Below are 16257 nucleotides of genomic sequence, written 5' to 3' on the forward strand. Positions count from 1 at the left end.
GCAAAATAACTACTATTTACTTCTCTACTTCCCCTGAGTTTCCGATGTTAAAACTTGCACGTAAATGTTTTGTCCTTCTCATACTGTTTGATAAAACAGAGAGAACACTATTTTATACAGATGTTAGGCTATTAGAAATAAATGATAATGCACATGAAGTTTTTTACAATTACCTATTTTTCCTAAACGTACGAAATATAGTTTTTTTTTTATATAAAATACGGTTGTTGAACGTACTTTTCGTCGGTGTTCCTTGACTCTTAGTTTTTGATTGATCAATACACAGACATGTTTGATGGTAGTAACGAGTAAAAGTTATAATTAAAAGGAAAGATTGTAAAATGAGATTAACAAGCAACACAGGTTTGTTATCAAGCGCTCCACAAAAACCAGCACTGGTGAAGACAAAGGTGAGTATAATAGTCAAAAAATTAACGTTTTTCGCTGGATCGCAACTTCGGGGTCTTCCATATATCCTTGTAAGCTCGGAGAAAGTATCTACTTTTACTAAGTTGCGGAATATCGTAGAAAATAGATATGATACAAATTTTTCTCTCCACTGCAAGTTAATATCGCGTTCAATTGGGTTCATTAAATGACAATTTTATGACGAGCGTCGCACACGTGTTCTGATTAATTTTAGTGATGTATCACTTCGCAGATAGATATCGATTTCTTTGTAATAAATTAGGACTCAATATAATACCAACATCTAACTAATGCATTTAATTTTGTTTGGCTTTTAATTATTAAAGAAGTTACATAATTATTGATGCTGTAGAAAAGTTAATTTAAACAACTGTTTAACCAGGAATAACGTAGCATTTAATGATGAATAACTTTTGAAATCAAGCCATTAATATTTGAATTCATAAGGATCGTTAGCCTCCTTGGAGTTTAACAATATTAAGATATGATTACAGAGTGCGATAGAGCTTCGGTGTGAGGTGAGCCCTGCGCCGTTCATCTTGCGACCATTCGCCGGCCTGTACAATCCCTTCCCGCACGGCTGCTCTGTTTTGTGCAACCATCCAGCCGAACCTGAAGCTAAGGAATTTGTTAGAAGAGCTAAAGACGCATGGGTAAATCTTTACTGTATTCATATTTAATTCAATAATTTATCAAATACAAAGATCATTGTTGATCATTTTCTTGACCTTATCCCTATAGAGGGTCAGGACAGTTTCTACTGCTCTGCCATACGTCTCTAACAACTATCATATCTGAATTCCCTTCTTACACATATCCTCCGATATTTACTTCGGTATTTGTAGAAGTATAAGGTTTTTTGTAACGACTTTTGCGTTTATGATTTTTGTTTCTAGGCCTTGGAAGGTAAAATACATTATTTCCAAGAGGATTTAAGTAAGATTCAAGATCAATATGAAAAGGAGAAAAACAGAACTCCGCATGATATCGTCACTGAGGACATGTTTAGAAGGTAATAATTACTTACATTCAGAAAAACAGCTATAACTTATGTAGTATTTTATTTCCTCAGTCGAAACAGTCTTAGTGTTAATTTAAAATTGTACGTTCTTCAGAAAGAGCACCGAAATTATTTTCGTTGGTTGAAAATTAAAAAAGCATAAAGCATATTTTTATTCCATTATCTACTTTTAAATGTGCACTTTCTATAAATTTGCGATCATTATCTATGATCATAAATTCTTTTAATAGCACATTTATTACAATTTATTATAAACAAACAAAAACTATTAATTTGGAGAATCTAGTTTGAAGTTTAGTAATCATATCTCTTAATGCAATCTTTGCATTTTAAATATTGAACACATTAAAATAACATTTTGATGCAAATTTTAAAAGAAAATAATTTTTAATTCGTGGAAATATACAAATAATTATTCGTTAACGTGTTACAATAATTTTTATTAATTTGTAACTGATGTTCTTGTTATTGAATCTTGGCAAATATCCAACATTTTGATTGTAAAAGCTGATGTTTAAACAGATAATAGATCCATCAATCTTAAACAATCTATTCTGTTCACCTTTTTGATCTTTGATCGTAGGCTATTAGTTTAGAGTGCTTTGCATTTTGTTGTTACGTGTAAGAATAACAAATTAACAATAAGTATATCAATTATCAAGTCTTAAAATATTTTATCTAATTGGTCCCAGTAAAGTAACCTTTGTTATTAAATCTGAGCATCACAAGCTATATTTACTAATGCTGTCTAATCTAGTAAGGTTTGAAAGGTGTATAAATTTATTTACATCATACATGCAAGGCAAATAAATTTTGACTGCGATTGTTATATCGCTTAAATAAAACGATTACATAGATAAGATATAGAGATTAATGCATTCCGAAAATAAATCTTTAAATCCACACCAAAGAATGGTGAGCAATAAAATTATTTTTAAAAAATTCAAAACACAGTTGGCAGATTATGATATTGTCTGTGAATTAAAGAAAAACAATATGCTTATTTAATAATATCTCGTAACCATTATTTTTTACTGTAAAAACATAGATGCGAAACAGTCTTTTGAGACATTTTCAAGAGTGTTACGATTAGAGCTGACGGCTCCAAAGTAACCAGCAATAGTTCAAATGACAATCTTTTCTGAATCTGAGGAACGGTACGTTGCGTGCCGGATACCCAAGTAATTACTGAAACACATAATATACTCTCCGTCTATATGACTCCTTCCGTTGGTATTTAGGTATACGGAAACAGATTCGAGGCCGCTTACTCCAGCACCAACGCTCGCCAGTGGCAAGTCTAGAGGATCTAGAAGATGTTTGACCCCGGATCAGCCGCGACAAAGAACAGCAATAGTTCTTGATTTGAGAAGAAGTCATAGTCAGGTAACAAGGAACTAATGAAGTAACTTTAGGTAAACGCGACAAATAAGCCTATGATCTAGCCCTATTAAAAACATAACTATCTGTCTGAGTTTAATTTCAATTATATCGATATATCATAAGTATCGATAAATTGTTTATATTTCCGTGAATATGCCACTAAACAGATTGTAGATTAAAAAAGACGTATTAAATTAATCAATGTAATAATTGCTTTAATATCATAATACACATAATCATAATATCGATAATAACATACACCTCTCTATCGCGAGTGATTATTATCAGAACAAATTGAATATAATCTTTTTTATATCTGACATTTTTTTAATTAAACTAACCTCACTTTTCGATAATATAAGAACATAATTCAAGATTTAGTTATTTTTCACACCAACAGTAAAATAACACACTACGTAGGTACATATGTAGGTTAACAGTCTAAGATAAGGGAAATTGTTTACTATTCCGCAGTCGGGATTACGCACGTTTTATTAACTAGCCATTACTTATTAACACTTTTGTACGATTGGAACAATAATATTGTTCGAAGAAACAAATACATTATGCACAATAAATATCCATTAAATTCTATTATTCAAGGATAGACAGCGCTCCTGGTGTCCTTCATTAATAATAAAAATATAAATTAGACAGTAATTTTTACTTATTTCCCTGTGTATTTTCTATATCTAAATTTGTTAATCTTTGGATATTGCACAATGTTATTATTAGAATCATATATGAACATTTCAGCTTCTCGCGTGGTAATCGTGTCTTGTAACTGTAACGCAGCAGCATAATTAATAAGAAGTTTTTACATTTCTAGGAAACCTTGTATTACCATGGGTATGGTACATCAGAGCTGACAGCTGGTCACAGTGCGGCGGAGCGGTCTACTCTACCCTCGAATATTGACAGCGCTCACGGCCGTCTGCTAACTGGCCAATGTGAACAATTACCTCCCTTAGCTTCACCATTGGTTCTAGCGAAGAGGAACCTTCCAGTCAAAGATCTGCTGAGCGAGCGAAATGCTAGAAAGGTAACTCTTGTTTCTTGTCCTCAGAATTGAATCAGATCACACAGCGTCGAAACCCGACGCTTTTATCATAAAGCTACAAGCGAATGTAATCTATTAAAAGCTATGTTATCAGTGTTCGTGTACAGGAGTAGATAGCAAAGCCCACATGGCGTATAACAGTATAACAGACGATTAGATGATAAAAAATAATCAATAATTATTTTGACGCAAAACTGATGATTTATACTGAAAAGATAAGTGCCACAGTAAGGCAAATCTAACAATTACGAGTGGTAAAAACAATGTTACCGCATGTAATTTTGAAAACAAAAGTGATACAAAACAGTGTTACAACCGAAGAAAACAAAAGAGAGAAATCTTCCGGTAGTAATACTGTAAAACTAAAAGGGAGACATAAAAAAGAACTACCCGTTTTATGCAAATGTCTATGCGACTGTACCTCGTTACATTTGTCAAAAATAGTCATCGGTTATAGGCCTAAGAAGCGCCAACGAATTACTTTGAATCGTGTTTCATGGAACATAGAAGCCAACGAGAGGGTAAAGTTTCCTAAAGTACAGGTGAAAAGAAAAGTTACAAAGAAAGCAAAATCTGTGGCTATTGAAAGCGATGAGTTCTTTCATAACTTGGAGGTGAATAAATAAATTTTAAACCATAGGAACTAAAGGAATTCCACGATATGTGTACCGCTACATTAATGTAAAGAATCATATACTTATTAGTATTTAATATTTTTTCTTTACAGAATCAACTAAAAGCTCTGAACTTGGGGAAGGCGACGAAAAGCAAGACTAAAGTGGAAACTCCTGCGTCTGAAAGGTCGAAAGGCGACAAGGAAAGCAATGATTCTAATGAAGCTGGCAACACTGAAGACACTGGTGAGAAACGGTTATTTATAAAAAAAATATTATTTTCGTGTAAGAAACTGATTTTCTGGTTTCTGAAAGGACTCTAAGTGGTGTTAATGTTCACTATGATATGTCAGTTGAGGTCCGCCGGCGCGGCAAACGTCGGCGCAAAGCTCGCGGCGCTGGAAGTGACCGTCTGGCGTCCGCTGGCCTCGCTGCTCAAGCGCAGCAAGATCCTGAAACTCAGGTAAGTTTATTATATCTTAGGTAGCTGTGCATACGTATAACTATTGGATATCAAGTTTCACGGAATCACGGTAAGGAGTAAATTGGTGATACGTAGATTTGTTTTTAGATAGCCGGTATAGGTACAGATTCCCATAACGCGAGCTCGCGAGGCTCCATAGCAGCCGCTGAGGATATACCGCTACCACTTGTGATCAAGCCCACGCCAGCATCCACCACTGATTCCTTCTTAGATGACGACATTCTCAAGTACTTGCATAGAGAAGTTGATGAGGAAGCTATTGAAACTGAGTTTGATACTAAGGTAAGTGACATTCTCGATGTGATTATGACAAATGTTAAAGAAAACTTCGACATCAGGTATTACAAAACTTGATTAGTGTAAAGATTTGGAATATTCTTAGAGCGGGCGTACACCTATGACTAAACTATCGCACAGCTGTTGTGAGATTTTTGATTGTTTCTCAGCAAGTTCAACTGTTTATGGTAGTTGCACAAAAAAGGAGTAATGTGCGCACCTCCAGTTTAGTGTAAGGTGTGCGTGCGCTCTTAGGGCGAATTATTTTAGGATGGAAGGAGCTACTGTAATTCCTTGAGCGACTTCCACTTGTAGTTTGCGAATTTGTACATTTATAGTACGACGATTACATGTTTATTTATTCAACTACAATAAAGTGTACTATGTAGCGTCGTTACGTGCTGAAAGAAGCACTCAGGACGCGAGGGTCGCGGCCGGCGGGGCCGGAGCTGCAGAACGTGGTGCGCGCGCTGCCGGCCGCCTGCAGCCTGGCCGACTGGCTGCACGTGCCGCGCGTCTTCTCACGCACCAATGCCACCTTCGCGCTGCCCATAGACTACACCGAGCTGGAGAGTACGACCAAATATTACTACCATATATCCGCTTACTTACATCAATGTACTTTATATGAGAGGTAACAATTTTTATACGTATTTTGACAGCTCTATCACCAATGTCATACGCCGCGAGGTTTGTGACGATCAAAAAGTCGAAGCAACTTCTTTATCTCACGGTCATCAGGAAGTTTAGGCCGAATGGATACAGGATTCCAATAAAAGTAAAATCCTACTTAAGTTTTCTTTATAGGTGACACTAAAGTAATCGAACACAAACAGCTTTACTACTTTAAGAACAACACTTATGTTCCCGAATGTACATGTACTGTGTTCTTTTTGTAGAACATTGAAGAAGGTCTCATTTTAATGATGGGCGGGATAATGGACATGGAACAAGCGGACCACTTTAGAGACATCATGAAGTGGGACTCATACGGGGAAGAGAACAGCCTTCCAGATGAAATAAAATTAAACCAGTTGGATGAGCGATATAAAGCTCAATTTGCTTCAGAGGACACTGATTTAGAAGTTTGTGTATAAAATTGTATTAAAATTAAGTTATTATTAGCAGTGTAATTTACTTGATTTACTTTTCCAGGACGACTCGAATACTTTGAAATATCGCACGTGGTGCGGATTGTGTGCGATATGTGAACGAATGTACGGAAGATATCCACCGAGAGAAAAGGATCCCCCGGATGGAGTAAATATATCAATACTGTTTTACTACGTACACAAATAATTTGAAAATAAACGTTTTTTAACTCAGTTTTTCCACGAATATACGGCTGTATCTTAACCTCTGACATAATTCAGTTAATCTAGAATTTAAGGAAAATAATTTATTTGTGTGTTGTCGCGAATTGAAAACTATAATTGGAGTATAGAATTTTTGTATAGGTAGCAGTAGACCTAAACATCAATTCCTCATCCTCATAATTTAAAATTAAAAAGACGAGGTTAAATTGACAGCTGTCACCGAACGTATTTGAGGGTTGTGACAACAATGTTTTCAATTTTATTAGGAACTCGATTCTCGATAAATCGATTCTATGTTTTATGACAGATATTTTTTTTAATAAATAAAACCAATCTTGTTTCAGATGGAATTAAGCGACTTCACAATGATAGAAACTAAACTGGCTACATTGAAAGTACATAATGGCCTCATGGAAGTATTAAATGTTATAAGAATACGTTAATGTTTTATAAAAGTGATTAAAGCTTGATATCACGAAAAATTAATTGTTTGTACTCTACTCTCCAGTTCAGTATTTAAATTCAAGCACTTGGATGTAAAATAAAAAATTGAACGAAGGTTTAAAAAAAACTGAAATAAGCTTATCTTATATCTACTGTCGTTCATAGGTTTTATATTATTAAATAGACGGTTTAAAAATAATAGAATATTAAATAGACTGTTTAATTAATTTTCTTATCATTGATTTAATCGAGAAAGATTCGATATCTGTGCTCGATAGCTCTATTCGCTTGTTTGATGCATTGCTCGTCACTATTCACTATGGTAGTTGAAGTTGAACCGTTTTTATTACAAAACTATTTTCGTATTTCCCTGTAGCGTAACGAATTTATTTAGGTTAATGAAAATAAACAATCCCGGCTGTAAACGTGCACGTTGTATTTAAACTAGATGAACATATAGTTTTATTGAGTTAATATCAATTTATTAAAATTGAAAACAAAAATGAATTTAAATGAAGACCTAAACACGGACGGTACGTAAAATATGTATTTTGCTGTTAAAATTAAAACATCGCGTAGGTAACTTTGATTAATAGGGTTTATTTTTGGGTTTGTAGATTATTTTGACACAGCCGTTCATATTTTCAAATACTGCGGTGCTGAAAGCACCGAGACTTTACGAGTTGATGCGTTAATGGACAAGTTTGCGCCTTTTATCAAAACAAACAAGTAAGCACTCTTTTTATGTATAAAAAAATAATTTGACTTTATGATTGTCTTGTTATTAAACTTGTTTAACACTATATGACAAGAGACTGCAAATTTTGCTTTTTTAAACGGCTATAAACAATTTTCATATTAATAGTAATTTCCAGGGCTGAATATAGTTATTTAAAATCACTGCTGGATCCAGAAGAATGTAATCCTGAGGTGTCAGTTGAAACTTTAGCATCAGTGTTAAACAAATACAGTGAAAACCAGAAGATAAAGGTTGATTTAGATGAAAGGTACTTACAATGATAAGAGATTCTTTTTAAGTGTTAATATGTATGTTGTTTTAGTCAGATGGTTCAAAATACTTCAGCCCTTTCCTATTTAAGACTATGAAAATGTGTATAAACTTTCAAACCTTACTAGATTCTCTCTAGCTGTTTCTAAGTTAGCTATTTTGTATGGTATAATGTTATCGTAGAGCCTTCCTGTTGAAGATCCAAAATTACAGGCTTAAAAACTTTGAAGAGTTTTGTTAAGTTTTTCTGTAGATATATTTTTTTTATAATCTTGATGATGCCAGTAACCTATAGTGTTGTAACATTTACTTGTTGTTTGAATATAAGGATAACAATTTTTTTTTTCAGCTATAATTTAAAAAATGGACAAGGCCCACATGACTCAGATTCCGGTATTTCAACTGAAGGTAAAGCAACAAATTAAAAATCCACTTAGTAAATACAAAGTAATGATTATTCAAAATGAATAACGGTTTTTGTCACTTATAATTGGATCTTATCAAAGTAAACAATTGTTGAACTCAAGAGATAACAAGTACAAAGACTGACTAGTTTCTAGTTCATGAAAATTTTTAACGATTGATGTAGTTCCAAATATAATTCTAGAACTATCTTTTAGGCGAGAATTAAAAAAAAAGTCTAGTAATAAATGTAGTGATGACATAGCTCATCACTAGAGTCCCACTAGAGTCCTCACCGAGGGGCTCAGAGCATACCCTAAGTTAGGTTGACAAGGCCATAGTCAACCACACTGGCCCACTGTGGGTTGGTTGACTTCTCACATATCTTTAAATTTCTTCACCAATATGTGCAGGTTTCCTTACGAAGTTTTCCATCACCGTAAGAACATCGGGTAAATTATGTACATATGAAAATTCAAATAATCAAAAATCACATTGGTACTTGCCGGGATTCAAACCCAAGACTTGCTCAAACCACTGAGCCACTGACGCTCCTTTATATGCTCAGATCATATAGCTATCTAATGGTAAAATAATATTTGACTGTCTTGTAGTTTGAGTTTATTCGTTAAATACAAAAAGCATATAATATTAAGTATAATATAACCTACTGTAATATAAATACCCCTCCAGGTTTCCAACTGCTGGAGGAGTTGCAGTGCGAGCTGAAGGAGAAGGCACACCTGGCGCAGCAGCTGCGCAGCCAGCTTGACTTCACCGACAGACAGCATGAGGAACAACTGGCCACTGTCACTGCGGAGCGGGACTCACTAGTTGTACATCTTAATATGTTAGTCTACCAAGTTTTAGCTTTATGAGACTGAGTATTTGGTATTTTTCTCCTGGGTTATCGGTACCTCCTTTTTTCACCATGCATTTAATTTTTTTTTAGTATATTTGTGTGTTCTACACAGTAAATAGGTTCTTTGGTCTTTTTAAAAATTTATTATGGTAAATTTAGCTTTATTTAAAGAGCTGGGTCAGTTTTTAGTGGTTTTAGAACCATTTTTCTGTCATTTAAAGCTACTTCACCTCATAAATCGTTGTTGTAATGTAGTTATTCGAAAATGTAGCGATTGCAGCAGATTCAGTTAATCGATTTTGATAATCTATTCGGGTAGTTACTTCTGAAATAATGACTCAAATCGATTTTTAATAATCGATTCCGTTCAGGTTGCGCGAGGAGAACATAACCCTGAGCCACGTGAAGCGTGACTACGAGGATGCGTGTGACCGGCTGTGCTGCAGCGAGCGCGCGCTGGACGAGGCCTCGCGCGACCTGGACGTCACCAGGAAACGCGCCAGGGTGCTCGTGGAACAGGTCGCAGCGCTGGAATCTGAGGTGAGTTGACCTTGATACCTGGTGTGTTTTTGTGTGGTTGTTTATTGAAAATTACTTTAGTTATTAAACTTTTGGGGTAATTCCGTTATATAAACAATTTCGCGTTATACCATATTTCTTAAGCTAAGAGCGTCGGTAGTTCAAGGTATCCCGCCATATATTAATGTATTTTTAATTATGTATATTGATGGTGTAAGAAATAATTTCGTTTATAAGTTACCTTGAAGGAAATTCAAATGTAAATGTGAAGTCAACCCGCAGTGGGCTAGTATAGTTCACTATGTCCTACTCACGCCCAAGTTCAGTAAGGCTTTGAGCGTTTGTGAACTTTAATGTGCTGATGCTGATGTATCCTTCTTAAATTATTTCAGAAACTAATATTACAAGAGTTGCTGAAGAAGTCTAAAGAGGAATGTCACCGTATCAACGAGATGTACGCGAGCCGGCAGAGCGCGCTGCTGGAGGAGTGCGAGACGCTGCGCGGCCAGCACGCCGACCTGGCAGCCAGGATGCACGACCACGACCACTACATGCAGCAGCTCATCAAGGAGAAGGTATCCACTTGTGAAGATGGGTGTCACCGGGGAGGATCAGAGGGGGAGGGGGGGACAGAAAAATGTATTTTTACTATTAGTTCCCCTCCCCGTCTGCATCAAACGCTGACACCAATCTTACTAATCCTATAAATGCAGATGTTTAGATGGATGGATGTTTGTTAGTGTTTATAGTCAAAACTGCTAAATGATGTAGAGAATAGTCTAGAAGAACACATAGGCTACTTTTGATACCGGAAATAACTGTGTTTCCTGTGGGAATTATATGTATACTAGTTTTCGCACGCGACTTCGTTCCCGTGGATTCAGTATAATAGAAGTTAGTAGTCTATGTGTTCTTTCAGACTATACTCTACGTCTATACGAAATTTCAGAGATCCGTTTAGCCGTTTAGGCTACGAATTCTAACAAACATCCATCGATTCATCCATCCCTCTAAACTAAACGCATTTATAATATTTGTAAGTTATATTTTTTAATGTTTAATCAATAATTTTACAACGGTTCTACATATCTTATTGAAATTTTGCTCAGACATAAATGTCTTGAGTAACACATGAGATTTATGTCATCACTAAATAATTCAAGTTCCCAAGAGATACCTAGTTTATTGTTTTTCGTAGTTAACATAACACTATAGACTAAGTCGCAGCCAACAGCTAATATATAATTTTTTTGTATATTTCAGGTGCTACTGGAGATGGAGTTGAAGGATGTATTCAACAAATCCAACGGCACGCAGCTGCGCATGGAGCGCTCCATCGACGTCAGCTACACTGACGACCAGATGCTCACGGCACTCGACACTCTCAATCTGGACACGCATTTCTCACAAGGTAAAAAGCTGTTTAATACATTTTTTTTATAATATAAGGTGACAAACGAGCAAGCGGCCACCTGAATCCACCGAAATGAAATGCCTAGTCGACGGAGGACATTTCATCACATTAAAAGGACATTTCCCCTTCCTATGCGTCTCCTCCATCATCAAATCCACCTTTCCTTCCCGTCCTTTCCTCTTAAGAAAAGGGTGGAAAGGGAAGGGGACCAAAATTAGGCCTCCGGCACCACACTCATCAGACTGTACGCGGATTTGCTTCCACTTCACGCCTGTTTTCTGTGTGGTCGTGGTATTACACCGGGCGAGCCGGCCCTGCAGTGCGGAGATATTAAAGCGGGCTCTACCACTGTTAATACCATCATCTTCCTTCTTATTCTACTCCAGTAGGCAAAACCCTACGTACTACCTACTACCCTAGCCTACCTTACCTTTTTGCGGCCGACCGCCTGCCCTCACCAATCAAACAATCAAAACTATATAAATCTAGCTTAATTGATTGAATAATCCGAGTTATCGGCTCCTAAGTAAACTATTGTAAGAACATTTTTGCGTTTACATCTATTTATTTTTTTTACCTTTGTACTCATTTCTGTGTTAATTTAAAAGTTACGCTAGGAAGAATCAAATTTTCGTTGTCTACAGTATGTTTACGTTTGATGTGTTGTAAAAAATCGTGTTAATGTTTAAACTTTCCCTTTCAAAATTTGCATTTTAAACATACCATATTTTACGTAGGAGCCATTGAATTCCTTAATTCTCTATAAAACAATTTATGTCATGCTTAGTTTGTAGTTTCAGGATATGACAAATATTTGCACTCTCAAATGGAAAAGTCCCTTGTTGTGCAACTTAACTAAAGCTTGGGTTTCGCTGTGTATTTAAAAATATTGCACAATTCTATACTGTGTTTGCTACACGCTTTCGGTTTTCTTTTCATGTTTAATATTAAATAACCTAAAAATACTGTTTAAAAGATCTATTATAGCTTTCAATATATTTGCATAGGAGAGAAAAGGACAGAGATACTCGTATATATTTGTCCTTTTCTCTCTATCAGCACGCTTATTTCTGTGTATAACATTTCTGCTTATAACATGCTTATCTTAACCTTTTTAATAGAAAACCATCTCTTAGACGAAGAATCGTTTACAAAAGCATTGCAAGAAGATCAAGGGAGAGCCACAAATATGTCGTTATTCGACGAAATAAGACTGAGTTTCTGTAACATGTCAAGACGTAACACATTAAATTGTTCTGGAAACTTCGACACCAGTATCAAACTACAAACAACATCCACACAAACTGATGATAATCAACCTTGTGGTAATACAAATAAAGCACAAAATATAAATGTTGAGACACAAACTGATTCTCTTATAGAAAATGAACCTTACGGTAATAATAATATAGTCCAAACTTGCTACGACTGCACTAAATGTATTGAATGCGACAAACTAAGAGATTACGCGACTAAATTAGAAAGTGATGTTAAGAAATTGAATTTGACAGTATCAGATATGCAATCGAATATTGTCAGATATGAGGAATATTTGAATAATCTACAGAAGTTAGAAGAAGAGGATAATAAAGCGAATATGATATCTCAGGCTTATATTGATGGTTTACAAAGTAATATAAATAAGATTGCATCGAAATGTTCCGTAGAATTGGACGCGTCGGATAGATTGTTCTCGAACAGAACAGAACCTGGTAATCTATGAAATAATTTTCTATGTGTAGATTTTTTAGGTAACTGCATGTGTATTCGAATTTAATAGAAATAGAAAATTTTATTTATACTATGACAATTTATTATCTATGGTTTGTTTTTTACTTTAAAAAAATAAAATTATTATAATTTTTCATCTCTATTAAATTTTATTTTAAGCTTTTCATACTGTCTTCATGTAGGTAGTTATAATGGTGTTGGTATTTTTAAGTAGTTTTGTAATTGTCTTCTATTTGTTAATTATTAGATTTTTTTAATTTACTATTTGTGGTAAGTATGTAGCTTTATTTATTAAGATATACTCTTTTCCGTAAAAAATTCGTTAAAAATCCTTAGGACATTTTAAGTTTATTGGGATGGATGGATGTTTGTTAGAGTTTGTAGCCTAAACGGCTGAACGGATCTCGATGAAATTTGTCATAGATGTAGAGCATAGTCTGGAAGAACACATAGGCTACTCACTTTTTTTTTTATGTCCTCGCGGACTGAGTCGCGGGTGTAAGCTAGTATACCATAAAATTAAGTAGCAATTAAATTGTATTGTTTATTAGAGTAGATTGTATTTAGTTACTGTATTTATGTATTTTTAAATGAAATGACATTTTTCACAATGTTTATAAAGATTTTTTTTAAAATTAGTATTGTTATTTCCAGCATATTGTTCAGTATCGACGCAGGCGCAGGCGCCGTGCCGCGACTGCGAGCTGCGGAACTCTGATCTACAGCATAGAAGTCTCAGGAGATACTTTTGGTGGGTATTTCTTGATTATTTAAAATCTCGCTTTCGCCCCCGACCCCAACCGCGCGTAATTAAAAAAAAAGAGCCTGTGTGTTCTTCCAGACTATCCTCTACATCTATGCCAAATTTCACCAAATCCCTTCAGCCATTTACGCTACAAAAACAAACATCCATCCATCCAAACTTTCGCATTTATAACATTAGTAAGATTAAATTAATAAAAACCCTCATTTATTATATAAACATATTGAACGTCAGTTCTAGCCGTTAAATAATTTACTACTGTTAAGAAGAAAATTAGTACCGTGCTCTAAAATTGATGCAACACTAGATTGTCGGCATAAACGTCACGTCCCTAGCTGACAGCTGACAGCTGTCAATGTCATTAGAAGGATTGGAATATTCGCGCGCATTCCTGACGAGATCTCTAGTGCAGTGTTAAATTAATATCGCTAGTAACAGTTATATGAATTGTTTAAAACTAGTAACATTTTTGACTAATGGCAGCTGCCCCCTTCCCGTTCCAATAATGTCCATACATTTGCAATTTTACAAACCGAATTCAAATTCCACAGTATGTGATTCCAGGGAGCCTATGAAATGCCTGTTGCAAGTGTTCGCTGTGCTGTGTTTCGTGTGCGCGGTGTGCGCGCTGTACAACGTGAGCCGCGCGGGCGCGCGCTGCAGGGACCCGTTGCCATGGAGATGGCTCCACGCACAGGACATACTGGACCTACTGCTCAGGATAGAGTATGTTGCCGATGTGCCTATGTGAAGTGTTACTAATGTCTGCATTTGGACAGTATTCCACTGGAAGCCAGTCACTACTGTCCTATTTTGCTGGCCAAGTTGACATAAATGACAGTATGAAATTAAATCTAAAATTTACCTTTATAAGTCTGATAACAGTCATATTAAAACTTTTTAAATTGTCAATTGAAATAAAATAATTTTATACACAATAAATGACTTGTAAACAAATTGATTTCTATTCAATTTGATTTGTAATTACAATGTAAAGAATAAGGTTTTTTTGTTATTAAATTGGGGAGAAACGGACCGTATATTTGTTATTTTGGCCTAATGATGTCATATAACACCAAAATAGATTACGTTTACAGACAAGGGTTTTTATACTTTTAAATGTTCAATGTTTTTGTTTTTAATATTAATGTTGTCAAATTCAATTCAATAAATACAAATGTTGAAAAGTAAAGACTAAAGATTGAAAAACTTTTAAACCTCGATTCGATGGAGTTTTTAGTAGCAAAGGAAACTGATTTTTTTTGTATTCATATTTTTGGATATTATTTCATATATGAATATAATTGAAATAGATTATTTTTAATTGGTTGTTCGATTTACTAGAAACTATCGAATGAAGGGAACATTTCTAATTAAACTTTAACAAATTAAAGTAACGAGCTTCCGTTAAATGCCAAATAGTAGGTTTAATTTTTAAATACTATTAATACTAAGGACCTATCCCACCACTGATAGACTCAGATAAAAATGACGTCACTGTCAGAGAAGGTAACAAAATCTGATATTTTCATCACATATTTTACATGTTGGAATTTACAGTTTGGTGGGACAGGTCCTAAATATAATAAAACAAAACTTGTTAGGATGTATGATTCTATGGTGCTTCATTTTGTACTGAAATGTTTTTTCATAAACCATAAAAAAAAAAGAAAAATAATACAAGTGTCATTTCGACAAAGTTTTGTCACGTTTTTTAACATATTGACGAAACTTAAGTATTTCTAAGTTGAATATGTAAGTTGGAATTCACTGAAATTTCTAGAAACAGATGATTTTTTACTATTTTATTAAAAAATAGATTTAGCTCGCGACTTCTGAGCAAAATTAGAATAAATGTCACATACAAATAATGTAGTTTTCAAATTTTTTAAATAGACCCAGTAGTTTTTGATTACAAGCAAAAATAACATATTTTCTCTCTCTAATAGTATAAAATATAACAATTATTAATAACCCCAATTCTTGTAATAAGTATTGTATTTTTCAATATCTTAATTCTTGTTTTAATTCTATTGTTATTTTTTTATCTATAGTAACAAATACCTTGCCTTGATTATCTTATTAATATAACTATTATTAATAATGCATGCATTTATTACTTTTCTTTTATTAACAAATAGTTGTAATTCTGTGATAGATTAGTGCCAGTAGATAATTTTTAATATGATTCATGAAAATTATACAAAATTTGATATTTGTATACTATTAATTATACTTGAGATGTATACAAATTCATCGTTTACGAATCTCAAATTATTAGCAACTAAATTGACTTTTGAGACCAAAAATTATTACGTATAGTAAAATAGACATTTTTGGCTAAGTTTCTTGGCACGCGTACAAAATATTTGTATAATTTTTTTGATGGGTAGCTAATTTAATTCCCTGACTACGGTCAGTACTTGCGTTTTTATGTCTTTTATTAAAACCACATAATGTATGTTTATTAACGCACAATTTGTCATTAACTTGTGATTTGTAATTTCTTTGGTGACATAATTTGGATTTT

The 16257-nt window shown here is 34.4% G+C and overlaps 1 protein-coding gene and 1 pseudogene across 1 annotated transcript; both read left to right on the forward strand.

Moving 5' to 3' along the window:
- The first annotated feature begins 122 nt into the window (after positions 1-122).
- LOC106108643 lies at positions 123-7126 on the forward strand. Its single transcript, XM_013289898.1, has 13 exons — positions 123-410; positions 924-1082; positions 1326-1441; positions 2692-2836; positions 3663-3875; positions 4621-4753; positions 4861-4970; positions 5079-5273; positions 5657-5840; positions 5930-6045; positions 6167-6352; positions 6423-6527; positions 6928-7126. The coding sequence occupies exons 1-13, from the start codon at positions 342-344 to the stop codon at positions 7024-7026; spliced, it is 1830 nt and encodes a 609-aa protein (XP_013145352.1). The 5' UTR covers positions 123-341; the 3' UTR covers positions 7027-7126.
- A 204-nt stretch (positions 7127-7330) lies between these two features.
- On the forward strand, positions 7331-15587 carry LOC106108644 (annotated as a pseudogene).
- The last annotated feature ends 670 nt before the right edge of the window (positions 15588-16257 follow it).

This window comes from Papilio polytes, unplaced genomic scaffold (genome assembly GCF_000836215.1).
Source record: "Papilio polytes unplaced genomic scaffold, Ppol_1.0 DF821511.1, whole genome shotgun sequence".
Classification (NCBI taxonomy): domain Eukaryota; kingdom Metazoa; phylum Arthropoda; class Insecta; order Lepidoptera; family Papilionidae; genus Papilio; species Papilio polytes.

Bases quoted from the DNA above. Each gene is read 5' to 3' on its own strand.
- LOC106108643 (XM_013289898.1), top strand. From the start codon at position 342: ATGAGATTAACAAGCAACACAGGTTTGTTATCAAGCGCTCCACAAAAA. The intron at 3,876-4,620 runs GTAACTCTTGTT...TTTTCTTTACAG, and splicing joins GCGAGCGAAATGCTAGAAAG to AATCAACTAAAAGCTCTGAA. The intron at 6,046-6,166 runs GTAAAATCCTAC...TTCTTTTTGTAG, and splicing joins GATACAGGATTCCAATAAAA to AACATTGAAGAAGGTCTCAT.